The sequence below is a fragment of the Aythya marila genome (assembly GCF_965140915.1).
Source record: "Aythya marila genome assembly, chromosome: 3".
NCBI classification, from domain to species: domain Eukaryota; kingdom Metazoa; phylum Chordata; class Aves; order Anseriformes; family Anatidae; genus Aythya; species Aythya marila.
In genome coordinates this window covers 118,721,220-118,746,812 of record NC_139044.1, presented here as the reverse complement: position 1 = coordinate 118,746,812, position 25,593 = coordinate 118,721,220, and the positions used below count along the sequence as shown (strand labels likewise).

General features: G+C 48.1%; 1 protein-coding gene across 1 annotated transcript; it reads left to right on the top strand.

Moving 5' to 3' along the window:
• The first annotated feature begins 10,527 nt into the window (after positions 1–10,527).
• On the top strand, positions 10,528–24,849 carry LOC309875804 (interferon-induced very large GTPase 1-like). Its single transcript, XM_082755503.1, has 2 exons — positions 10,528–10,573; positions 17,257–24,849. Exon 2 carries the CDS (start codon positions 17,259–17,261, stop codon positions 24,573–24,575), a length of 7,317 nt encoding a protein of 2,438 aa, XP_082611629.1. The 5' UTR covers positions 10,528–10,573; positions 17,257–17,258; the 3' UTR covers positions 24,576–24,849.
• The last annotated feature ends 744 nt before the right edge of the window (positions 24,850–25,593 follow it).

The window sequence follows — 25,593 nt, the reverse complement described above, 5'->3', positions numbered from 1 at the left end:
GCTAGGTTGGTATGAAGGAGAAACTGCAAGTGCTTTGCATTTTAGAACATAATACGAGGATAACCACAAAATCTTCTTGTAATGATTATGACTTAAACCATGTCAATAAAACTAAATGTAATTGCTGCAACGTTGGGCGAACTAAGGAGTGCTTCTCATGCTGCTGCTCAGCGATTCCCTTGCTGTGTGATAAAGTCAAAGTCCTCTTCCTTTCTTGCCGTAAGTATTTACACCAGCTTTGTCTTAAAGCAAACTAGAAAAATATTCCGGTAGCAAGCAGTCATACCGCCAAGATCAAGACCAAGTGCCAGATGAAGAGCAAAGGCAGCATTAGCACGTACCGGTTTTATCAGCTGCTATGGAAAAAGAATTGACTGTGGCAAAAGAACAGTTTCCCTGCAGCAATACTTGTCACACTTGCAGAAAGGACAGAGGGGTCTGCGAGCAGGTGGACATTTGTGGGGAACTTGGCTATTTTGTTTTTTGGGATTTAGACAGTGATTTTAACTCTGTGGTTATTAGGTATATGTCCTAGGTTAAGATGTGCCCCAACTTGCATGAGCTAGATGATCTTCAAAGTCCTTTCCAACCCAAACCATTCTGCTTTTATGATTCTAGGATAATTGTAGCTCACCTTGAAATGAAGCATGCAGAGAGCAGTCCAGTCCAACTCAAACAGTTTATTAGCAAAGGCTACAAAACATTATAATGAATCACCACTCTTGACAGTTCTTCAGGGGACTCTGGTCATTGGGTTTGCAACAGGATTGCAGGAAAAGTGCACAGTAAACACCCCCTCCCACTGCGGTGGTGCAGGCAGAGCCACTCACATGTTCTCCAGACCATTTTGAGGAGGGGAGTGAGAGAGCGGCTGTGGTGGAGCTCAGCTGCCCACTCGAGCTGAACCACGACAGGTATCCAGAGCGTCTCTAGGAAACCTATGCCAGTGCCTCATTGCTGTCATATTAAAGATTTTCTTCCTTGTTTCTAAGCTAAATCTCCCCTCTTTTAGTTTAAAGCCATTACCCCTTGTCCTATTGCTAAACGTCCCGATAAAGAGTCCCACCACAGCTTTCCTGTAGAATCCTAGAATCATGAAGGTTGGAAAAGCCCTCCAAGATCATCTGGTCCAACCATCACCCGATCACCAATGTCACCCACCAAACCATGTCCCCAAGCACCACGTCCAACCTCTCCTTGAACACCCCCAGGGATGGTGACGCCACCACCTCCCTGGGCAACCATCCCAATGCCTGGCTGCTCTTTCTGAGCAGAAATGTCTCCTCATTTCCAGCCTGAACCTCCCCTGGCACGACTTGGGCCCATTCCCTTCTTATCGATGGGTGTCACATTTGCAAGTCTCCAGTCATCTGCGACATCTCCAGTTGACCAGGGCCGCTGATAGGTGATGGAAATTGGCTCAGCAAACACATCTGCTAGCTCCCTCAGCACCCTCGAGTGGATCCCATCTGGCCCCATGGACTTGTGACAGTCCAGGTGGAGCAGCAGGTCTCTTACTCTTTCCACCTGAACTGTGGGAGGGTTATTCTGCTCCCCATCCCAGACTTCCAGGTCGGGAGCCTGAAACCCTGAGGATAACTGGTCTGACTGCTGAAGACAGATGTAAAGAAGGCATTGAGAATCTCAGCCTTTTCCTTATCCTCCATAGTCATGTTCCAGTAAAAGATGGAGACTCTCCTTTGTCCTGCTCTTACTGTTAGTATAGTTGTGAATATGTTTTTTATTGTCTTTCACCACAGCTGCCAGATTGAGTTCATGCTGGCCTTTAGCCTTTAAGATTTGCTCTCTGCATACGCTAGCAAACTCCTTGTACTCTCCCTGAGTTCCCTGTTCCTTCTTCCACAGGAGGCAAACGCTTTTTCCCACAAAGACTCAGCACATGTTCCCAGTTCAGCCATGTCAGTCTTCCTCCCCAGCAGCTCTTCTTAAGGCCCATGGGGACAGCCTGATCCTGCAAGTTGAAGTCCCCTACGAGAGCAAGCACTGACGATTGCATGACTTCTGCCAGCTACTTGTAGAATGCCTCTTAGAATCATGGAATCATAGAATGGCATGGGTTGGAAGGGAGCTTAAAGACCATCTAGTTGCAACCCCCCTGCCATAGGCAGGGATGCCACCCACTAGATCAGGTTTGCCAGGGCCTCATCCAGACTGACCCTGAACACCTCCAGGGATGGGGCATCCACAGCCTCTCTGGGCAACCTGTGCCAGTGCTTCTCCACCCTCTGCATGAAGAATTTCTTCCTAACATCCAATCTAAATCTTCCCTCTTTTTTACTTTAAAACCATTTCCCCTTGTCCTATTATTATCTACCCAAGTAAAAAGTCCCTCTTCACCCTTTTTATAAGAACTCTTGAAGTATTGAAAGGCTGCGATGAGGTCCCCCGAGAGCATTCGCTTCACCAGGCTGAACATCCCCAGCTCTCTCAGCCTTTCTTCCTAGGAGAGGTGCTCCAGCCCTCTGATCATCTCTGTGGCCCTCCTCTGGACCCACTCTAATAGCCCCATATCTTTCTTGTGCTGGGGGCCCAGGACCTGGACGCAGCACTCCAAGGGGGGCCTCACAAGGGCAGAATAGAGGGGGACAATCACCTCCCTTCACCTGCCAGCCACGCCTCTGTTGCTGCAGCCCAGGATGCAGTTGGCCTTCTGGGTTGCAAGTACACACTGACGGCTCACGTCGAGCTTCTCATCCACCAAAACCCCCAAATCCTTCTGCGCAGGGCTGCTCTCAATGAGTTCTTCTCCCAGCCTGTACTCATGTCTGGGATTGCCCTGTCCCAGGTGCAGCACCGTGCACTTGGACTTGTTGAACCTCATTCGGTTCACGGGGGAACACTGCTCAAACTTATTGTCGCGTTAAGGGGTGTAGCTGATTAACCGTTACGGGCCCGGTCAGATTCAGGATACTGAACCAGTTGGACATTCACCAAAAACACATTAACCGTCTGGGGGTCCAGTCAGACATTCACCAAAAACGCATTAACGGCCTGGGGGTCCGTTCAGACATTCACCAAAAACGCATTAACCATCTGGGGGTCCGTTCGGACATTCACCAAAAATGCATTAACCGCCTGGGGGTCTGGTTAGATTCAGAACACTGAACTGTCACGGATAACCACCCTCAACCTCGTTGCACTCAATGAGAGTTATCACAATGCAATCAAGTATGGTTTATTACAGCAACAGATAATCAGGTTCTTTTGGATTGCTGGCGATAGTGACTGTCTGCAAAGCAAGCTAGTATGCATAAAATACACAGGTGTTATAGGTGTTATAGATGTTATAGATGTTTCAGGTGTTTATAGGTGTTACAGATGTTACAGGTGTTACAGATGTTATAGATGTTACAGGTGTTACAGATGTTATAGATGTTACAGGTGTTATAAACGCGTTAAAAAGGATCAGAGACTCTATAGAGATTTATAAGCAAGTATTTAGATCTCACCCAAAGGCGTCCCAATGGGGGGGAAGAGAGGCTCTGCCCGTCGACTGATCCCAGGAGTCAGGAGGTCCTAAGGATGTTGTCCTCGGGATGGTATCTCCCCTGACGGTGGTATCTTCCCTAACATCCCCTTTCTCTTGGGCCAATTTATATTATTTTCTATCTTTTAGGTGGAGCTTGAGTGGCTCTAGTCAAGCATATCTTAGTTATGATTGATGTAAAGTTTTCCCGTCTCCGTTTAAAGTAATAGGCTCTGAGGAATTCAGAGCGCATGCTCAGTGAGGGGTGGTCGCACCTTGGAGGCAGGTAGCTTTTGGGATGGAGGTGTGTTTTGGTATTATAATGATATTATAATGAGCAAAAAGTACACTAGGGTACAGCATTTGTCAAAACATGACAGGTCTTTGGCTTAGGGTGGCAAAAAGTGCAGCTTTGTGCACAAGAACAATCGAGGCCCCATCTGATTACAGAGCCTAGCCGTGGTGTCTCCACTCCACTCTACGCTCCGTGCTGTTCCTTAGAGCTAGCACACCAAGTTTCCCCAGCGCGATAGCATCTAAGGCTGGGAGCCTAGGGAACGCTCAGATAAAGCAGTTATGCCCTACCCTGAAAGCCTCTTCAATGCTGTACCTTTTCCTTAAAAATGTCAATGTTAGTTTCATATTCCTAGTTACTTCAGGCATTTACACCACATAATCCACCCCGTGACTATAGTCACTCAAGCTTCACGACAGTTGGAATATGTCGGGGATATCACATACATTCTCGGATTGAGGTTTATCGAGTGTATGTACATTGTGTAGAGATGCTAAGCGTTTCATCATAAACCAGAGTTTAACATACAAACTAATTGTCAGTATAAAACATAATACAGTGAGTATTAACAGAACAATAACAGGGTGAAGCATCTTGTTGAAGATTCCCTTGGCAGCTGGCGACCATCCAAACAAAGTGTCCCACCAACGGTGTCTCTCATCTCTCTGCACTCTTTCCATCACTCGATGTATTTCTTGTGCATCATGATGGACAGTAATCAGAGTCTTTTGTCCATTTTCTTGGACCTGTGTCATCAGCTGCTTCAGGTCCTCATGTACCAGCAATTTCTTCACCAAGGTAAGGTTCATTCCAATAGGAGTAGGCAGCAGTTCATGAAGCAGAATATAATTAGATGCAATAAGTTGATAAGAAGTGACAGGAGCTGAGTATTTAAAATCACATCCTAGAATTTTGGTAAAATTGCAAACACAAACATTAGAGTGATTATTGATATCTACCACTGCATTATCTACGACTATAGAATCACAATGAGTTCTCATGCAAACACAACCTTTCCCAATATATACAAGTACAGTTTCAAGGCTTTCATTAGGATGTATCTCAAAGTGGCAAATATTTTGCTCAGTGTCAAGACAAATGTATTGGGATTCCAGTGTGTTATTTTCACAGATGCACAATGCATGCATTTACATCAATTGTTTGCCACTTTCCTCCTTTTTGATGGGCCCATACTTTATGCTCTTTAGGATAAAGTATAGTTCCATTATGATTGAGTCCTAATGCAATGATTGGCTATACATTGTATACAGTGGCATTACTTATAGTAAGTATAAAGGCAACAATTTTATCATTTTCTGCATAATGGGTAAAGTTGACTAATTGCCACTATGCTTGAAATTCTTTTTCAAATTCTGAAGCATTATCCCAAATCAATTTTCGAATTTCAGTGGGCAAAGTTACTTCTTCTCCCTCTCCAATAATAGCTGCTGCTACAGATTGTATCCATAACTGTGCTTGGATACAGCTCAAGGCAAGGGAGGTATTGCCTTGGGCTTTTCCAAGGGCATTTACAATTAATTGATGATCATTTTCCTCAATTTGTTCCCAATGGGGTAAAATATCTGATAGAAGCCATTGATTTTCTCCTAAAGCCAATAAAGTTGATTTTATTGGTTGTTCCAGTTTCCTTAGGTCATCTGTAGTAGCAGTTACTCTACTCATTAAAACCTCAGCATCAATGCTATTTAATATACCTAATTCTGTCCCTAATAACCCAGTTGCATCCCGTGGCCCTCTTTTAGGGACCAACTAGGGTCAAAGAGAATTTGTTGTTGAATTATGTAAGGGCCTGTATTGAAGATGGAAGGAGTTAGACCAATGGGAGGCTGAGTCGGTTCGTTTTCAAATATCTGCGGAGGCAGAGGCTTCTTATCCTTTGTAGTCGATGATGTTTCTGTATTAACCATGAATTCAAATAATATTTCTGTGCCTCTGTAACCCCAAAGACAGTACACAATTATAGGTTTGGTGAATCAATGTATACTGTCTTAATTTCAGTCAGCCGATTATAAGTGGATCGGTTAGTTATTCGGCAACCAATTTGTATTGTCTGTCCAGACATGGCTTGAAGTTCAGCCATTCTTAGAGAATCATTCCAACTCCATTCATCTTTTGAAAATATTTTGTTTCCATGTAGAACTAAAGTAGAGAGATTTAGGTCCTTTCTGTTTTGAGATGTTCCAGTGACTGTGCTATACTGTGACAATACATGGTTAAATGCCATGGTGAAACACCTCAGCTCCATGCACAGCCACAGTAGCTAAGTTTCCTTTAAGGTCTGTAATTGCATCAAGGTCAGGGTAAAGCATGGCATTATTAATCCAAACTGTTGATTCGTCATCTTCCAGCTGTCCATATACAGTTTGCTCAGGGTTCCTGTGAACACAAAAGAAAGTAAAATATGCTCGGTTGTATTCAACCGGCAGGGTTAGAAAGAGGGTGAAATAGCAATCTTTGATTTCCCATGCATACACAGAGGGCTTTCACTATCTCTGCCATGTTTGGAACTGCGGCAGTCAAAGGTATAGTGTTAGCATTCAACTGTCTGTAATCCACTGTAAAATGCCATTGCCTGGTTGGTTCCTTTACTGGCCACACTGGTGAATTATAAGGTGAATGGGTCCTTTTAATAATGCCTCTTTTTTCCAATTCTGTTACCACCCCGTCAATCCCCATAAGTGCTGCTGACAACAGATATTGCCGAACATTAATGATTTTAGCAGGGGATAAGGGTATGGATGTTTGTAACAGGCTCAGTCTCATGGTGCCTGAATCCCTTTGATGTGTCGCGAAACTCCACACAGTTCCATCAGGGAGTTTCCACATACGACCATGCAGTATGTCAAATCCTAAAATATTAGTATATGCAGCACCAACTAATACTTCTACCCTGGTTAATTTTTGTTCCTCTGGCAACCAGAGTGAAATTTTCGCAGTGGAGCATTGTTTTTCCACACCATTGATTCCTGTGAATTTAACCCTGTGTTGACCAGGTGTTATGCTCAGGGTTTGTGCCATCTCATGTGTAATTACTGACATTTGGGTTCTGGTATCAATAAGAAAATTTACCAATATTTTTGGGTGTTCAACAGGAATGGCAATGATAGGGTCAGAGTGTTCATAGAGAGCCACTGAATTGCTAATACCTGGTGAGCAGGGTGGCTCACTGCCCTCCCCGGGCATAGGAGTTTTTTTGCTGACACCACAACTCACTCCGTTCCCTATTAGGTTTGAACCTCTCTTTGAATTTGGGGTATCTGGGATTTTGAGTGTGGATTTGGTGGACTCACCGAGAGTGGTCTTGGGATTTAATACTGGCTGAACTTATCCAGCCCTTTCGGACAAATTCACTACAGGCGGGAATGGGGGAGTTCAGATTTCGCCTACAACCACTATCATCATCCCTACAAGCAGCTTGTATGCGATCTTGGGTGTTTGCTACAAACATCTTAAGACAATCAGGGAGTCCACAGATGAGAGGAGTTAATTGAACTGGGTCAATAGGAGCTAACATTGGGGATTTCGTTAATTCATCTCTTTCATATATCGCCTGAATGCAGGCTGCTTTCTGTACTGCTACAGTCAGGTCAGCTCCTGGTGTGGTGGTTAAAAATACTCCAGGTCTCCAAAAGCCTCCTACCTCTTCCTCACTCAACATCATTCGATCTCCTCCTTTAAGAGAAACTGGACACACATACTCATCTTCCGATTCCCCTGACTGCCTTGAGAACTTCTCTTGTATTTTAACCAACTCTGCCGGTGACCACGGAATCGTTCGCACAGGAGTGCGGATTTCCTCATTATCAACAGCAGTCTCAGTCTTAACCAAAGGTCTCAAGGAAATCAGTTGAGGTTCAGAATCAGAAATCTCTTCAACACCATCATCACTGTCAGACCAGAAATCACTATCCCAGCTTTCAGGCTATGCGCTATGCAGCAATCTACGAATCTGCTTGACCGTAGTGCAAGGCTGTACTTTATTTAACAGATGACTAACCCTCTCCAGCAATTGTTTAAGATGATTATTCTCATGCACAAGTTTATCATTTTCAGTCACAAGTTTGTCATCCTCAATCGAAAGTTTATCCACTCTGATTCCTAATGTTTTTTCCCGTCTCCCTTTCAAAGGCCAATGATGACTTCAATACCTCATTCTCTGATTTCAAAGCTGAATGTTCTGCATCAGAGATCAGTTTGGGAGCAGGAGTTTCCTTAGCTTCTTGCTGAGCACAAGACAAACAGGCTCCTAACACAGCACAAATTGCACCTTTACCCTTTCTTTGACCAATCTTTCGTGAAGCCTGACACTGCTCAATGCGCTCTACCACTTTCTCCTCATCTTTCCAAAACTTTTGGGAAAACTCCTTCCCTGCCTGGGAAGGGGCACATTTGTATTTTTGCAGCAGTTTATCCATAGCAATCCTGCCAACTACGCCAATTTTACTGTCGCGTTAAGGGGTGTAGCTGATAAAACGTTATGGGCCCGGTCGAATTCAGGGTACTGAACCAGTCAGATCTGGGGGTCCGGTCGGACATTCACCAATAACGCGTTAACTGTTTGGGGTCCAGCTGGATTCAGAATACTGAACTATCACAGTCACAGATAACCACCCTTACCCTCGTTGCACTTAATGAGAGCTATCACAATTCAATCGAGTATGGTTTATTACAGCAACAGATAACCATGTTCTTTTGGATTGCTGGCGATAGTGACTGTCTGCAAAAGCAAGCTAGCATGCATGAAATATTCAGGTGTTACAGGTGTTACAGGTGTTACAGGTGCATGGCCTAGGAATAAACGCGTTAAAAGGATCAAAGACTCTATAGAGATTTATAAGCAAGTATTCAGATCTCACCCAAAGGTGTCCCAATGGGGGGCGGGGGGGAAGAGAGGCTTAGCCCATCGACTGATCCCAGGAGTCAGAAGGTCCTAAGGATGTTGTATTTCCTCAGGATGGTATCTCCCCTGACCATGGTATCTTCCCTAACATCCCCTCTCTCTTAGGCCAATTTATATTACTTTCTATCTTTTAGGTGGAGCTTGAGTGACTCCTGGCTATTGGGGGAGTTCCCAATTGACTGGAGGCAAGCAAACGTGACGCCCATCTACAAGAAGGGCCGGAGGGCAGACCCGGGGAATTACAGGCCTGTCAGTTTGACCTCAGTGCCAGCGTAGCTCATGAAGCAGATTCTCTTGAGAGTCATCACGCAGCACTTGCAGGGCAAGCAGGTGATCAGGCCCAGTTAGCATGGGTTTATGAAAGGCAGATCCTGCTTGACGAACCTGATCTCCTTCTATGACAAAGTGACACGCTGGGTGGATGAGGGAAAGGCTGTGGATGTGGTCTACCTTGACTTCAGCAAGGCATTTGACACCGTCTCCCACAGCATTCTCCTCAAGAAACTGGCTGCTCTTGGCTTGGACTGGCGCACGCTTCGTTGGGTTAGAAACTGGCTGGATAGCCGGGCCCAAAGAGTCGTGGTGAATGGAGCCAAGTCCAGTTGGAGGCCAGTCACTAGTGGCGTCCCCCAGGGCTCGGTGCTGGGGCCGGTCCTCTTTAATATCTTCATCGATGATCTGGACGAGGGCATCGAGTGCACCCTCAGTAAGTTTGCAGATGACACCAAGTTAGGTGCGTGTGTCGATCTGTTCGAGGGAAGGAAAGCTCTGCAGGAGGATCTGGATAGGCTGCACCGATGGGCTGAGGTCAACTGCATGAAGTTCAACAAGGCCAAGTGCCGGGTCCTGCACCTGGGGCGCAATAACCCCAAGCAGAGCTACAGGCTGGGAGATGAGTGGTTGGAGAGCTACCAGGCAGAGAAGGACCTGGGAGTGATGGTGGATAGTCGGCTGAATATGAGCCAGCAGTGTGCTCAGGTGGCCAAGAAGGCCAACGGCATCCTGGCTTGTATCAGGAACAGTGTGGCCAGCAGGGCTAGGGAGGTGATCGTCCCCCTGTACTCAGCTCTGGTGAGGCCGCACCTCGAGTACTGTGTTCAGTTTTGGGCCCCTCGCTACAAGAAGGACATCGAGGTGCTTGAGCGGGTGCAGAGAAGGGCGACGAAGCTGGTGAGGGGCCTGGAGAACAAGTCCTACAAGGAGCGGCTGAGGGAGCTGGGCTTGTTCAGCCTGGAGAAGAGGAGGCTCAGGGGTGACCTTATTGCTCTTTACAGATACCTTAAAGGAGGCTGTAGTGAGGTGGGGGTTGGCCTGTTCTCCCACGTGCCTGGTGACAGGACAAGGGGGAATGGGCTTAAGTTGCACCAGGGGAGTTTTAGGTTGGATGTTAGGAAGGACTTCTTTACCGAAAGGGTTGTTAGACATTGGAACAGGCTGCCCAGGGAAGTGGTGGAGTCACCATCCCTGGAGGTCTTTAAAAGACGTTAAGATGTAGAGCTTAGGGATATGGTTTAGTGGAGGACTGGTTAGTGTTAGGTCAGAGGTTGGACTCGATGATATTGACGTCTCTTCCAACCTAGAAATTCTGTGATTCTGTGACTCTGAGTGCCTGGGGATGTGGCTGCTCCAGCACAGTCAGCAACTGCTAAGTTTCACTTTCTAGCACTGCCTGAAAGATAACAGCCTGACTTCCAGGAAAGCAAAAAATATCTCCCTGTTGTGCAACCAATAAACTGCGGCCAGTGCAGGGGCTTGGGGCTCTGCGAAGAGTGGGGTCAGGGGTGGGCTGAGGCTGTGCAGGGGCTGCGCTGAGATGGTGCGGGAGCTGGGCTGAGACGCTACTGGAGCTGCAGAGCACCAGGGAGGGCAGGTAGGTCCCTGCTGACATGCACTGGGCAGGGTAGGGACTACATGCGGAGACCCCTTGGCCTCCTGCTTGCTGTTTCACCCATCTCCTGCTGGGCTGCGAGATGCCAGGAGGGCAGCAGGGCTTTTCACACAGGGGAAATGGGCTCTGCTCTGGTGTCGGGGACGGAGGAGCAGCTCCCTCCAGTCAGGCTGCTGCAGGAGGTGGGGGGGCGTGCTGCAAGGGCTGTCCTGGAGGGCAGGGAGGATCTGTGGGTGGGGGCAGCAGCAGGCAGGTAAGCAGGAGGCCCCCTGGGACAGCCCAATGCCCTGCAGAGTTGCGAAGCCCAGCGGTGGGGCTAGATAGGGCAGTGATTGCTAAACTCTCCTTACCTTGACCCACAAGCTTGTCTTGCTTTTGTGTCTCCACTTTTCTCCCAGTCCTGTTGGTGGGGAGCGGGGAAGCAGCTGCTTGGTGCTCCTTGTTGGCCGGGGCCAACGCAGCACAGGGGTCCTCTCCCTGCCTTGGGGGCTGCTGCATCACCCACAGCAGGCAGAGGCACAGTCAGGATGGAGTAATTTTTTTCCTTGTAGCTGCTATGGGCTGTGGGTTTGATTTAGGATGAGAAGGATGCTGACAGCACCAATGTGTTAGTTGTTGCGGAGCAGTGCTTGCACAGAGCCAAGGACTTTCCTGCTCCTCATGCTGCCCTGGCAGCGAGGAGTCCAGGGTGCACAGGAGGGGACAGAGAAGCAGTACAGCTGACCCCAAGGAACCAAAGGGATGTCCCGTCCCAGAGGGCGTACTGCTCAGCAATAAAATCTAGGGGAGCTGGCTGGGGTGGGAGGCAGCCACTGCTAAAGCGAGGGTTAGGCTTCAGTCAGTGGTTGGTGACCAATTGCACTGTGTATCACTTGCTTTGGATATTTGTTGGTTTATTATTATCACCATCATCATCATTATCCCTTCCTTTTCTGTCCTATTAAACTGTCTTCTTCTCAACACGCAGGTTTTTAGCACTTCATAGAATCCTAAACTGGTTTGGATTGGAAGGGACTGTGGTGGTACTGTTCTAAGCATTTGAGCTCTACCATAACTGCTCTCTCTCTCCCCGTCCTCATAGGAAAATTGGGAGAAAATGCAATGAAAAGGGCTCATGGATTGAGATAAGGACAGGGAGATCACTCAACAAGTGTGCTTAGATAAGTTTCTAAGAGGATCTGGATTTTTTTTTGCCCTTTAACTTTTTCTTTCTTCAGTTCCCTCCCCCATCCTGCTGTGGGGGTGGGGGGAGCCAGTGAACAGCTGTGTGGTGCTTTGCTGCCTGCCTGGTTAAACCACAACATCCTCCAACATCTCCCCTGTGGGCTTCATGCTCCTCGGGCAGCTCCCCCAGGGCCCTTCCACCATGGCCCTGGGCAGGCATTGACTGCTCCCTGCATCATGCTCTGAGAACAGCCCCAGAGGCATAGTCTGTACATTGCCAGGTCATCTACTCGACCATGAGAAACCAAGGCTCCAAATCCTAAAGAATCCTAGAATGGTTTGAGATGGAAGACATATTATAGATCATTGTGGTGGTTCTGCTCGAGTGGGCAGCCAAGCTCCAACACAGCCACTCTCTCACTCCCCCTTGTCAAAGAGGAATGGGGAGAAAATACGATGAAAAGGGCTCAAAAGTTGAGATAAGGACAAGAAGACCACGCAGTAAATATTTGTGAGGAGAAAACAGAAACAGCAAAGGGAGACAGCAAGATTTATTGCTTATTACTAACAAGCTAGAGAAGTGAGAAACAAAGGAAAGAAACCAAAAGCACCTTCCCCCCCATCCACCCTCTTCCACTTCCTCCCCCCGAGCGGTTCAGAGGAACGGGGGGAATGGGGGTTATGGTCAGTCTACAGCACTTCTTCCCTGCCGCTCCTTCTCGGTCACTCTCATCCCCTGTGCTGTGGGGTCCCTCCCATGGGATGCAGTCCTTGATGAACTGATCCAGTGTGGGCTGCCCACAGGCAGCAGCTCTTCCAGAGTACCATGGGGTCCATCCCTCAGGAGCAAACTGCTCCAAACTGGCTCCCCCATGGGCAGCATCTCCTGAGAGGTCACCTGCTCCTGCATGGGCTCCTCTCCACGGGTTACACGTCCGGCCTGGAATCTGCTCCGGCAGGGGTCTTCCACAGGCAGCAGCCTCCGTTGGTGCAGGGCCACCTGCTCCACCGTGGTCTCCTCCACGGGCTGCAGCGTGGAACCCTGCTCCACTGTGGAACTCCATGGGCTGCAGGGGGACAGCCTGCTTCACCATGGTCCTCACCACAGGCCGCAGGGGACTTCTGCTCTGGTGCCTGGAGCACCTCTCCCCCTCCTTCTTCACTGACCTTGGCGCCTGCAAGGCTTTTACAGGTAAATGACTGGCTGACGGGGTGGTGTCTGGACCAGGGATTTGGGTATTTTGATCTTGGGCCGTCCTTTGAGAGGCTGGGTATGTGGGCTACGGACAGACACCAAGTGGGGCAGAAATGTGTTGGGGAGCAAGCTCTCTGGGCTGATTACCAGGGCTTTAAACTAGGTTTGATGGGGGAAGGGAGGGGAGCCAAAGGTGACAGAGAAGGGCTGGGTAAGTCATCACTGCTGTCACTGTTGAAGACAGGGAAAAATTTCTGAGCACTCCCATAGGATTGTCTGAGGACTCCTCAGAGAAGGTAGCGTTCCCGATCCCCCGTCCAGTATCTTCTTCTTGCATCCCCCCAGGAGTAACTGCACCTGCTGCTTCCCTAAAGTGCCTGTACACCAATGCACGGAGCATGGGAAACAAACAGGATGAGCTTGAGATCTGTGTTCGGTCGCGGAGCCACGATCTCGGTGCGATCACTGAGACGTGGTGGGACAGCTCGCATGACTGGAACGCAGTCATGGAGGGCTCTGTCCTCTTTAGGAAAGACAGGCTGGGGAAGCGAGGGGGTGGGGTTGCCCTTTATGTGAGGGAGCAATTAGAGCTGGGGGAGAGTGAGGGGCAAGTGGAGAGCTTGTGGGTGAGAATTAAGGGGTGGGCTGGTATGGGAGATACGGTGGTGGGGGTCTACTACAGGTCTCCAGATCAGGAGGAGGAGGTCGATGAGGCCTTCTACGAGCAGCTGCTAGTAGCCTCACGATCACGAGCGCTGGTCCTCATGGGGGACTTCAATTACCCAGACATCTGCTGGGTAAGCAACTCGGCCAGGCACGAGCAGTCCAAAGGGTTCCTACAATGTGTTGAAGACAATTTTCTGATGCAGGTGGTGGAGGAGCCGACGAGGCAGGGGGTGCTCCTGGACCTCGTTCTTACCAACAGGGATGGCCTTGTTAGGGATGTGAAGGTTGGGGGCAGCTTGGGATGCAGTGACCAGGAGATGGTGGAGAACCAGATGGAACTAGGCAAAGGAAGTAAGGCTAAAAGCAGGATTGCTACCCTGGACTTCCAAAGAGCCAACTTCAACCTCTTCCTTCTTCAACCTGCTTGGGAGTATCTCATGGGATAGGTTGCTAGAAGGCAAGGGTGCTTGTGAGAGCTGGGCTACATTTAAGCAGCACTTCCATGCTCAGGGTCTGTGCATCCCGAAGAATAGGAAATCGGGGAACGGGGGCAGGAAACCCGCGTGGATGAGCAAGGAGCTCATCAATAAGATCAAAAGGAAGAGAATGGTCTATGAAACGTGGAAAAAGGGCCTGTCCTCTTGGGAGGAGTATAGATGTGTTGTCAGGGCCTGCAGGGACACAATGAGGAAGGCTAAAGTCCACCTAGAGATGAGGCTTGCGAAAGAGATAAAGGATAATAAGAAGGGTTTTTTCAAGTATGTAAACAGCAAGAGGAAGACTAGGGATAATGTGGGTCCCTTGCTGAATGAGGGGGGTGTCCTGGTCACAGGAGACGCTGAGAAGGCAGAGAGATACTGAATGCTTTCTTTGCTTCAGTCTTTGCTCCAAGGACACTGCCCCAGGACTCCTCACCCCTGACAATACAACAAAGGGTCTGGGAAATGGAGGGCTCCCTCCGGAGCAAGACCTGGACTGGCTGGAGAGATGGGCAGGAAGAAGACAAATGAGATTTAATAAGAGCGAGTTTTGGGGCCTCCACCCAGGAAGGAACAACCCGAAGAATCAGTACAGGCTGGGGGACTACCTGATGGAGATGAGCTCTGAAGAGAAGGACCTGGGGGTCCTGGTAGACGACAGGTTGGCCATGAGCCAGCAGTGTGCCCTTGTGATCAAGAGGGCTAATGGGATCCTGGCATGCATTAAAAGGAGCATGGCCAGCAGGTCAAGGGAGGTGATCCTCCCCCTCTACTCTGCCCTGGTCAGGCCTCACCTGGAGTACTGTGTCTAGTTCTGGGCTCCCCGGTACAAGAAAGACAGGGATCTCCTGGAAAGTGTCCAGTGGAGGACCACAGAGATGATCCGGGGCCTGGAGCATCTTCCCTGTGAGGAAAGGCTGAGAGACCTGGGTCTGTTCAGCCTGGAGAAGAGAAGACTGAGACGTGATCTCCTCAGTGTATATATCTGAGGGGTGGGGGACAGTAGGATGTAGCCAACCTCTTCTCAGTGGTTTGTGGGGATAGGCCAAGGGGCAATGGCTGCAAGTTAGAGCCCAGGCAGTTCTGCACTGACATGCGAAAGAACTTCTTCACGGTGGCGGCGACGGAGCATTGGAACAGGCTGCCTATGGAGGTTGTGGAGTCTCCTTCTCTGGAGATATTCAAAGGCCTGTCTGGACGCCTAACTGGGCAGTCTGCTCTCAGGAACCTGCTTTGGCAGGGGGGTTGGACCCGATGATCTTACGAGGTCCCTTCCAACCCCTACAGTTCTGCGATTCTGTGATTTTCCTCACTCCTCTCACTTTCCCAGCTGCTTTATGGCACAGCGTTTTTTTCCCTGTCTTAAATATGCTCTCACAGAGGTGCAAAACAACATCGCTTATTGGCTCAGCTCTGGTCAGCAGTGGGGCCTTTACCAAACTTGGAGCAGCTTCTAGATCCTTCTCACAGAAACCACCGTTATGGCCCCCTGCAACCAAAACCTTGCCACGTAAACCCACTACAATCATCCAATTCCAATTAGCTGCCCTGGGCAGGGACACCTCCCATTAGATACATACAATCATAAAATATGCAAGTTAGGGAACCCACAAGGCTCATTGAATCCAACCCCTGTGCCACCAGAGAAACACCCCAAAAAATAAATAAAAATCAGACCATGCATCTGAGAGCATTGTACAAACACTTGAACTCTGGCAGGCTCGGTGAAGTGACCACTTCCCCGGGGGAACCTGTTCCAGTGCCCGACCACCCTCTCGGTGAAGAATGTTTTCTTATATCCAGCCTGAACCTCCCCTATCCCAGCTCCATGCTGTTCCCTCGGGTCCTATTGCTGGTCAACAGAGAGCAGAGAGCGGCACCTGCCCCACCGCTCCCCTCATGAGGAAGCTAGAGGCCACCACGAGGTCTCCCCTCAGTCTTTTCTTCTCCAGGCTGAACAATCCAAGTGACTTCAGCCACTCCTCATATGTCTTCCCCTCTAGAAAATTTACCATCGTTGTTCCCTTAGTTAGTAGTTTTGCATGACAAAAGTGTAAGGCTATGTGGATGGCTGTACTGGGTCTGGCTGGAATGTTAACTTTCCCGGCAGCAGCCCATACAGTGCCATACTCTGTACTTGTAGCTAGAACAGCAGTGTTATCACACCAGTGTTGTGTCTACTGCTGAGCAGCAGTGGCACAGCATTGGGCCTTTCTCTAACCCTCCTAGGGGGTGGGCAAAAAGTGAGGAGAGAAACATCACTAGGGCAGCTGACCTAAACCAATCAAAGGGATATTCCATACCATGTGGTGTCACACTCAGTAATAAAAGGTGGAAACAGGAAGAAGAGGGGAGGGGTGGGCTCTCGTTGAGAAAACGTCGGTCCTCCTCTCGAACACCGGCTGCGTGCGTTGAGGCCTTGCTTCAAGGACATGGTCAATCATCGCTCATTTGTGGGAAGTAGAGAGTAATTTCTTTCCTCTGCGCTTCCATATAGCCTTCATTTATTTTGTTTGTTTGTTTTCCTCCCTTCTGTTTATTTTTCCTTTTCCCCTCCCTTTTCCCTTTTCCCTTTTTATTTCCCCTTAGTTAAATTGTTTAGTTCATGGTAGTCTTTATTTAATTATTATAATTATTTCCCTTTAATTAAATTATCCTTATCTCAATCCGTGAGTAGTTCTTTGCTTTACTTCTCCCCCTCCTCATCTAAAGGAGGAGGAGTGAGAGAGCGGTTGTGGGGTTTAGCTGCCCAGCACGGTAAAACCACCACAATTGCGAGAGTGTTGGCTTCATTAAGATTATCCAGTCTCCAGTCGCTACTTGATAGGCCAGAGATTGCCTCTCTCCAGGCAGTCCCTTTCTCTACCTCACGTGGGCGAGTGCTTTAAGGACGAGGAGCCAGTGACGGGGTGGACCATTCCTGCTAGGTTATACATGGGTGCTGTTGAAGACAGCGCCTTGTCCATGGTTATTTGTGCAGCCGTGCCAGTGGTTGCGTGTGTCTGTCTGTCTGTGTCTGCCTGTCTCAGGGGTGCCTGAGGCTGGGTTCCAGAAGCAGGGCAGAAGAAATCCCTGAGCCAGGAACTATGGAGAGGCCTCTTTGAAGGGGTGGTGGCCTCCTCTAACCTGATGTAACAAAAGTCTCTTTTCCCCTTCCACAGCCATGGAGTCACAGGAGGAGAGAGCAGATGCTGGGGAAAAGGCACAAATTGCTAAGCAATTGCTGGCAGAAGCATTTGAGAAGGAAGGACTTGATGAAGAATACTGGCTCCCCAAACTGTCAGAGATATTGGGTGTTAAGTCAATAAATGCTTTGAAACATCTACAATATGAAGACTACCTTAAACTGGCAGGTGAAGGACGGCATAACTGGGAGACCAAAGCACTCAAAAGGCTTCTGGGAATCACAGGCAACGAAACAGGTGTTGATGAGCTGCAGAAACAGCACTTGGAGAGGATGAAGCAGAGACAAGAAGAAGCCAAGTCAATCCTACGGGAGCTGGAAGAAATGCAGAAGAGCCGCAGCCACAGCAAGGAAATGATAAGACAGAAAGAGGAGGCCCTACAGCAAGCCATGGACATTCCCAAGGAGTACTGGGCACCTCCAGAGAAGGGATTGCTGGATGAGCTGGTGAACATCCAGAAGCAACTGGAGCAGCAGGAGAAGTCCATGGGGAAGAGGGAGAATGTCTCTGACGAGGAGGTCCTGAGGCGGGCATCGGGAGGCCTGGCTCTGCAGGGGATTTACCAAACCAAGAGCCTGGAGGATGTGCTGGCAAAGCGAGAGCAACTCATCAGGGTCCCTGATGGCTTCGTGCTCACTGGTCCAGTGCAAGGGTCGCTGCTTGAGAGGAAGGAGTTCTCCTCCTCTGCAGCAGAAGCTGCTTTCACCAAGTCCATGGAGCAGCTGGGGTTCAGCATCAATGCTTCTGTCAAAGCTGGTTTCAGGGGATTCAGTGTTGAAACAGATGCAGATTACGGCAAGTCCTCACAGTCAGAGGACTCCCATCGGTCACGCTCGGAGCAGGCGTACATTTGCACCACCATGTACCAGTACATCCCTCTGGCCTCCTGCTACTTCCAAAAGGACCAGCTTCGCCTCTCAGACGCAGCCCTGCGAGAGCTGCAAGACATCGAACAGCTTCTGAGCATCACCCAGGAGGCAGACAGGTTCCACCTACTGAAGAGCAGGTGCACCAGCTTCTTCAGCAGGTTTGGGTCCCACGTGAACCAGGGACCCCTCCACTTTGGGGGAATATTCTGGTGGAAAGCGTCTGCCGAAGGTTTCAGGGCAGAGCAATGGGATGAGATGAAGCAACAAACATCTGAAGCACTGAACAGCTACGTCGGCGCTAGCTTCAGCAGCTTCAGTACCAAGTGGGGAGTGAAGGTGGATGCTTCAAAGTCCAGCTCATGGGCATCATTTCAGGGAAGAGACAGAAGCAGCACCCACAGAGCAGTTCAGCTCTATGTGACCAAAACAGGTGGCCCAGCAGAGATGGATTCCCTTCCCGAGTGGAAATGCGGGCTTGTGGCCAATAACACAACCTGGTGTGTGATCGACCGGGGCTCTCAGCTGATCCCAGTGTGGGACATAATCCTGTCCAATCACAGCAGCGATTTTAAATCCTCCCATCAAATGGGCAGCAGCCTCAGGACTGTCTATGAAGCGCTAACAGACCACAGCACCGGTGTGATCTTTGGAGAGGAACTGGCAAGTGCTGTAGAAGAGGCCAGAGCTTTCCTGGAGCAAGTGAAGACCTGGGAGGGGACAGTGGATGAAAAGAAACTGCTCATGTTGCTAGATTTTAAACAGGGCCTGAGTAACAGAACAAAGAATCACAGTGTCTGGATCAACATGTGTCTGTCAGACAAAGCATTGCAGGAGTTCCTGGTGAACACTGTTTCTTTTTGCCAGAAGTCTTCTCCAGAAAACACCATCTACATCAAATCTCTGCTGCAGTGCCTGCTGGATCCTCACATCTATTCTGTAAGGGATTTCCCCAGGACTTCCTTCATTATGCAATGGGTCTTCCAGAAGGAGCACACGCTTCCACAAACTCCCAATATTTCCAGTCCTGAAGATCTCATTAAGACACTGGTGGATGGGAAGGTGTACATCATGGAAGTCACCTACGCACCGGAAACTTCTGCATCTGCCATTCATGAGGCAAAGATCAAAGCCACCTTCACTGTAAGCCAGTCTGTTTCTTCCTTGCTCCAGTCTCTGCAGCAAAGGGCACAGGAAGACATAGAACTCTTAGTGCTCTTAGTTACAACCAGCACGGGATACCAAGTAGAAAGCGGCACTTTTCAGTACCTCCTTGGGTGTCCAGAAATTAATTTCATGATAAAGGAAATGCACATGGCACATAACGAGTATCAGAGCCTGAAGGAACAGGATGTTTGCAGAGCTCAGGCCTTCCTGCTGCTGATGGGGCTCACCATAACATCCGAAAACAAGAAGGTGACCCCTGAGCAGAAGAATGACCGCTTAGTTTTCATGAAAGAAAAGATGAAAAACACATGGTCCACAGAGATGAAAGCTCTCCTCGAAAAGCACAATGCATTCAAAGACTGGGAGATGCTGGAAAGAGATTTACAATCCTTCATCGATGGGCAAGTGGAGGACACATCTGACAACCTGAAGAAAGACAATAGAATCAAAGACATGAAAGATGCTTTTCAAGGCATGCAGCCTCCCAGTCAGTGCAAACCCAAATCAGACAGCAGCAAATCCAAAGCACGTCAAGCCACTGCAAACCCAGAGTTCCTCAACTTACTTAAGCGCCTCGGGCTGGAAAGGTACTATCCAAGAAAAATGGGCACAGAAGATTTCCACATCATACACCAGACATCTGTACACGACAGCCAGCCCAGCAAGGACAGCGAGCTACCATTTTACTTCCTGCAAAGGCTCCTGACCGTGGATTACAGGGTGAGGTACCTGACTTGCAAGGAGGCGAGTAAGCCAGAAGTTGTTCCCACACCAAACACCTCAGGGGAGGAGCACGAGCCCTCTGATTCCTTTGATGACTTTTTCAGTGACTTGGACAAAGGAGCCCCTGAATCTGCAAGCAGGGAGAGTCATGTGCACCCCATGGACCTCCAGATGGCAATTTTTCATTGTGCTGATGATTTCATGAGACAGTACCTTTCATCCAAGCTCGCTTTCTGCCAGTTTGCACTACCCCTCCTGGTACCAAACCCGGGCACTTCACAGATAGAGTTCCCTCTCTGGTCCCTCAGCCAAATCAAGAAGAGCTGGAAAGGGACGGTGAGATCGGGAGAGCAGACAAGGAATAGCAGTCACAAAAGCAAACTCATTTATCAGGCAGAGATGCCCATCGTGTCCTTCCTCCGCATCGGCAGCTCTCCTTCCTCTTCCAAGTCTCAGCTCCTGAATGCCCTGCTGAGCATGAAAAAACACGACACTTTTTTCCACCGCCATTGCAAGGGCAGCACCAAAGACTGCTTCCTGATGAAAGGTGTTGTGGAGATCTCCTGGTACCTTCCCCGTGGTAGCGACGACGACAGCTTTAACGGCCCTGTTGCTTTCTGTAACCTGCACGGAGATGCAAGGGATCACGAACCCCAGCTGCAGTTTTTACAGGAGATCTCTGCCGTGAACGTGGTTCTTGTTTCTGAGTCTGATCAGAGCAACGAGAAGAAAGGCAGGAAAATTTTACATGATCTGTGGGAGTCTCAGAGGCCTTTGGTTTGCCTTTTCACTGAGAAAGAGAGCGTTGCAGCTGGCCGATCTAGCCAAAACGTAAGAATAGGGATCAAGAACAGAAATGAAGCAGAATTAGTGGGTGAGCTGACAAAAACCATCAGAGACCTAGTGGAAGGGTCGAGCACGCTTGTTAGCCTCAATGCATGCCTGAGCACAGCTCGCCAGCACGGCTTCTTAGTCAATGAAGATGCAGAAGCATGCGTGGCAGCCAAAGAAATGGCAATCAAACTGGTGAATCTGTTGAAGAAAGAGAAATTGACTGAGATCAAGTCACAGCTACTGCCTCTTCAGGGAAAACTGTGGTACATGTGGTGTAAAAAGGACAAAGAACTCACTCGCTTGCAGGAAAAGGGGAACAAGAGCATAGAGCATCATCGGAGCGAAATTGAATTGGAGAAGTCGGCAATACGAAGAGAGCAACTAGGCAAAGCGTTTCCCCTCAATCAGCTGATGAAAACAGTCCTTGACTTTCTCCAGTCACAGCCAGACAATACCAAGAAATTCTTTCTGCAGTGGATGAAGATCTTCATGGACGACATCTCCTCTGATCGCCTTGATGAGCTGAAGAGAGAGTATCATTGCTTATGGTATCAAATCCTGCCATTAAAGAAAAACAATGAAAATAACAACCTGAAAACTCAATTGATGAAGAAATTAGATGCCCTTTCTGATGAAATCAATGATTCATCCATTGGCCTTGAGCATATTTTGAGAGAGGTGGGGCAGATTTATGAGGCACTGGAATCAACAACCTCCAAAGAAAAATGGTATGTCAAACTACCTGAAATTGCTGCCAATCTGATGGTTTTAGGGTATCCCATTGAGCTGATGGATGGTGATGCTTCTTACATACCACTGCAATGGATTGGAGCCGTCTTTGACAGGTTAATTGAGAAGCTAGGAGACAAGCGAGTATTTGTGCTTTCCGTGCTTGGCATCCAGAGCACAGGGAAGTCAACCCTGCTGAATGCCATGTTTGGTCTGCAGTTTAACGTCAGCGCAGGGAGGTGCACCCGGGGAGCGTTTATGCAGCTCATTAAAGTGGACGAGAAGCTCCAACAGGATTTGAACTTTGATTACATGCTCGTTGTTGACACAGAAGGACTTCGTGCCATAGAGATGGCCAGTAAGCAGTCACTTAACCACGACAATGAGCTGGCCACCTTTGTCATTGGCATCGGCAACATGACTCTGATCAACATCTTTGGAGAAAATCCTTCGGAAATGCAAGACGTCCTTCAGATTGCTGTGCAGGCTTTCCTGAGGATGAAGCAAGTTAATATTTCCCCAGGCTGCCTCTTTGTGCACCAAAACGTGGGCGAAATAACCGCAAAGGAACAGAACATGGAGGGACAAAGACGTCTGCAGGAAAAGCTGGATGAAATGACCGTGATTGCGGCCCAGCAGGAATTCTGTGACATCACCTGCTTCAGCGACGTCATCCGCTTTGACGTGAACACCCACATTCATTACTTTGCTCACCTGTGGGAAGGAAACCCACCGATGGCACCGCCCAACCCCACCTACAGCCAGAACGTCCAGGAATTAAAGAGCAAAATTCTCCAAGCTGCCAAGAAGGAATCGCACAGCAGCGTTTTGAGGCTCTCCAGCTTGAAAGTTCGTATCAGTGACCTGTGGAATGCCTTGCTGAATGAAAACTTCGTTTTCAGCTTCAAGAATTCAGTGGAGATTGCTGCCTACAAGAACCTGGAAACTGCATTTAGTCAATGGACCTGGCAGCTAAGAAGTCACATCTTAGACTTGCAAATGAAACTGGAAAACAAGGTGCGGAATGGGGAGTTGGACAAGGTCACCACAGAACACCTTGAAAAACTGGTGCAAGAGAGAAGTGATGACATCATCAAGAACGTGGAAACATTCTTCAGTGAAGACAAAGACCATGAAATACTGATCCAGTGGAAAAGCAGCACAGAACTGAAGCTGAAAGAACTGAGAGAGTCCCTTCTTGTTGAAACACAAAGGAAGTGTGAGAAACTTACAGAACTAAAGAAGAGCCAGAGTAAACTGGATGAGAGGAAGTCGACATATGAAAATGAGCTCCTGAGAAAGAGCAGAGAGTTGGCCCTGTCTCTAAAAGGCCAGAAATTAAGTGAAAGTGAACTGAGAAACTGGTTTAATTCACTCTGGATGCAGTGGGTTACTGAAGTGTCCTCTGCTACTCTCCCTCTGGAACAGGTGGACATCGATGTGGACATAGAAAATGTCCTTCTAGATCACTTTAAGGAGCCTAATGTAGTTAAACAAATATTGAATTTATACCAAAATACTATATTTTCTGTTGACATAGATAAACATGTGTCTAAGAAAAAAATGTTCCACACCATTCCTAGGAGTTTGGACGACGCCGATGTGAACAGCATGCACCGCATTACAGATAGCATCATAATGCGTGTGAAGGCAAACATTGAGAAGAAGCAAAAGGACAAAATGGATTACAGTCGAACTTTTATTCATGAAATACTAAATGAAGTGGAGAAAGGTATGGACTCTGTTCCTACCACTGCAAAATACAGTTTTAATAAAGTTTACAAAATGGAATTATCACTGTACCTGTGCAGAATGGCAGCAGAAAGGTTTAAAGACATGCATGCAGCATTCAGGAAAGCAAATGATCCAGTCGTCTACCTGGAGAGCAAGAGAGAAGACTTCTTCAAATGTTTCCAGATTTCCTGCCAAGGAGCCTCTTGCATCACAACATTTGCTGATTTCCTGTGCAGCAAGATTGCCCCAGCTCTTCGACATGCCATCTATGAGAAGACAGCTCTTGACATAGCTCGAGACGTGAAGGATAAACTACCAGATTTCAGAGGCAATAGATCCACTCTGGAATATTACATGCTGAAATACCTAGCAGAAGAAGAAAAATTTGAAAATTTCAAGCATTACCTTAATGCCCCAGGAGACTTTTTAAATAATTACATTAAGACAAAAGTTCAGACGTACTGTTTAGATAAGAACAGGAGGCTAGAGATGTTTTTAAGAGACTCCCTCTCTTGTTACTATGAAAACATTCAGTCAGCTGTTTTTGCATCAACCACGGTTGTCAAAGACAGAAAAGACAGAAAGGATAAAATCTCTCTTTGGCTGGATGAATTCTGCAGAGCACTTGGAGACGTGCTAAGCTTGCCCAGGAGCGACCTGAAGGGCATTGAACATCAGGAGATAACAGACATAGAGTTCCTGAATAATGCCATGACAGAAGCACTGTCTCCCGTTATTGATGATCTCAGGAAAGAGTTTGAAGAAGCTTGTATGAATTCCTTTGAAAGGCAGCCTCACACAATACTAGCTGAGCAGTTTGCAGGGTGCCAGGAGCGATGTCCATTTTGTGGGGCTGTTTGCACTAACACTATGCCAAACCATGACGGAGACCACCGGGTTGTCTTCCATCGTCCACGAGTTTTGACAGGACGCAGATGGCATAAAACAGACAACCTAGTAATTGATATTTGTTCTAGTGATGTTTCAAGTGACTGCTCATTCAGGATTGGTGAAGACACATGGATCCCCTACAAGAAATACCGCGATGCAGGACCTCCATATTCCACTTGGAGCATTCCTCCTGACCCAACCATGCAAGCATACTGGAAATGGTTTGTGTCTTCTTTCAGGACACAGCTAGAACAATGCTACAATGGGAAATTTCATGGCAGTGGAGAAATCCCTGCTTCGTGGCACACAGTTACAAAGCAGAATGCACTCGCTGAACTGGAGAAATGTTAGGCTAAGTTGGTATGAAGGAAAAACTGCAAGTGCTTTGCATTTTAGAAGAACGTAATACGAGGATAACCACAAAATCTTCTTGTAATGATTATGACTTAAACCATGTCAATAAAACTAAATGTAATTGCTGCAACGTTGGGTGAACTAAGGAGTGCTTCTCATGCCGCTGCTCAGCGATTCTCTTGCTGTGTGATAAAGTCAAAGTCCTCTCCCTTTCTTGCCATAAATATTTACCTCAGCTTTGTCTTAAAGCAAACTAGAAAAATATTCCTGCAGGAAGCAGTCATACCGCCAAGATCAAGACCAAGTGCCAGATGAAGAGCGAAGGCAGCATTAGAAAGGACCAGTTTTATCAGCTGCTATGGGAAAAGAAATGACACTGGCAAAAGAACAGTTTCCCTGCAGCAATACTTGTCACACTTGCAGAAAGGACAGAGGGGTCTGCAAGCAGGTGAACATTTGTGGGGAACTTGGCTGTTTTGTTTTTTGGGGTTATTGTTTGCATTCATAAACTCAGTACTCAGGTTCTGTTCTTTTTCTGATGCCATTAAAGCAATTAATGCAGCAGCCTATGCAGATTTAGACAGTGATTTTAACTCTGTGGTTATTAGGTATATGTCCTAGGTTAAGATGTGCCCCCACTTCCATGAGCCATTCCTATTCATGAGCCTGGGCCTGGCAAAGTTCCCTCCAGCTCCTAGCCACCCCAACTGCTTTTGCCACGCAGTTCTGTGTTGGGTAAAAGCCCTTTATAACCAATGTGGAGAATTAGACACTTTTGCAGCTTCCTCAGCAGCTGTCAGCAGTGCGTGAGCTTAGCGTTTGTGCTGTCAAGACAGGCAGGTGGCAACTGAACAAAAAGGGTCTGGAGAACATGGAAGTGGCTCTGCCTGCACCAGTGCAGTGGCAGGGGGTGTTTACTCTGCACTTTTCCTGCAATCCTGCTGCAAACCCAATGACCAGAGTCTCCTGAAGAGCTGTCAAGAGTGGTGATCCATTATAATGCTTTGTAGTCTTT

What these genes read in the sequence shown, in the direction of transcription:
- LOC309875804 (XM_082755503.1), top strand. Translation starts at nt 17,259, where the DNA reads ATGGAGTCACAGGAGGAGAGAGCAGATGCTGGGGAAAAGGCACAAATT.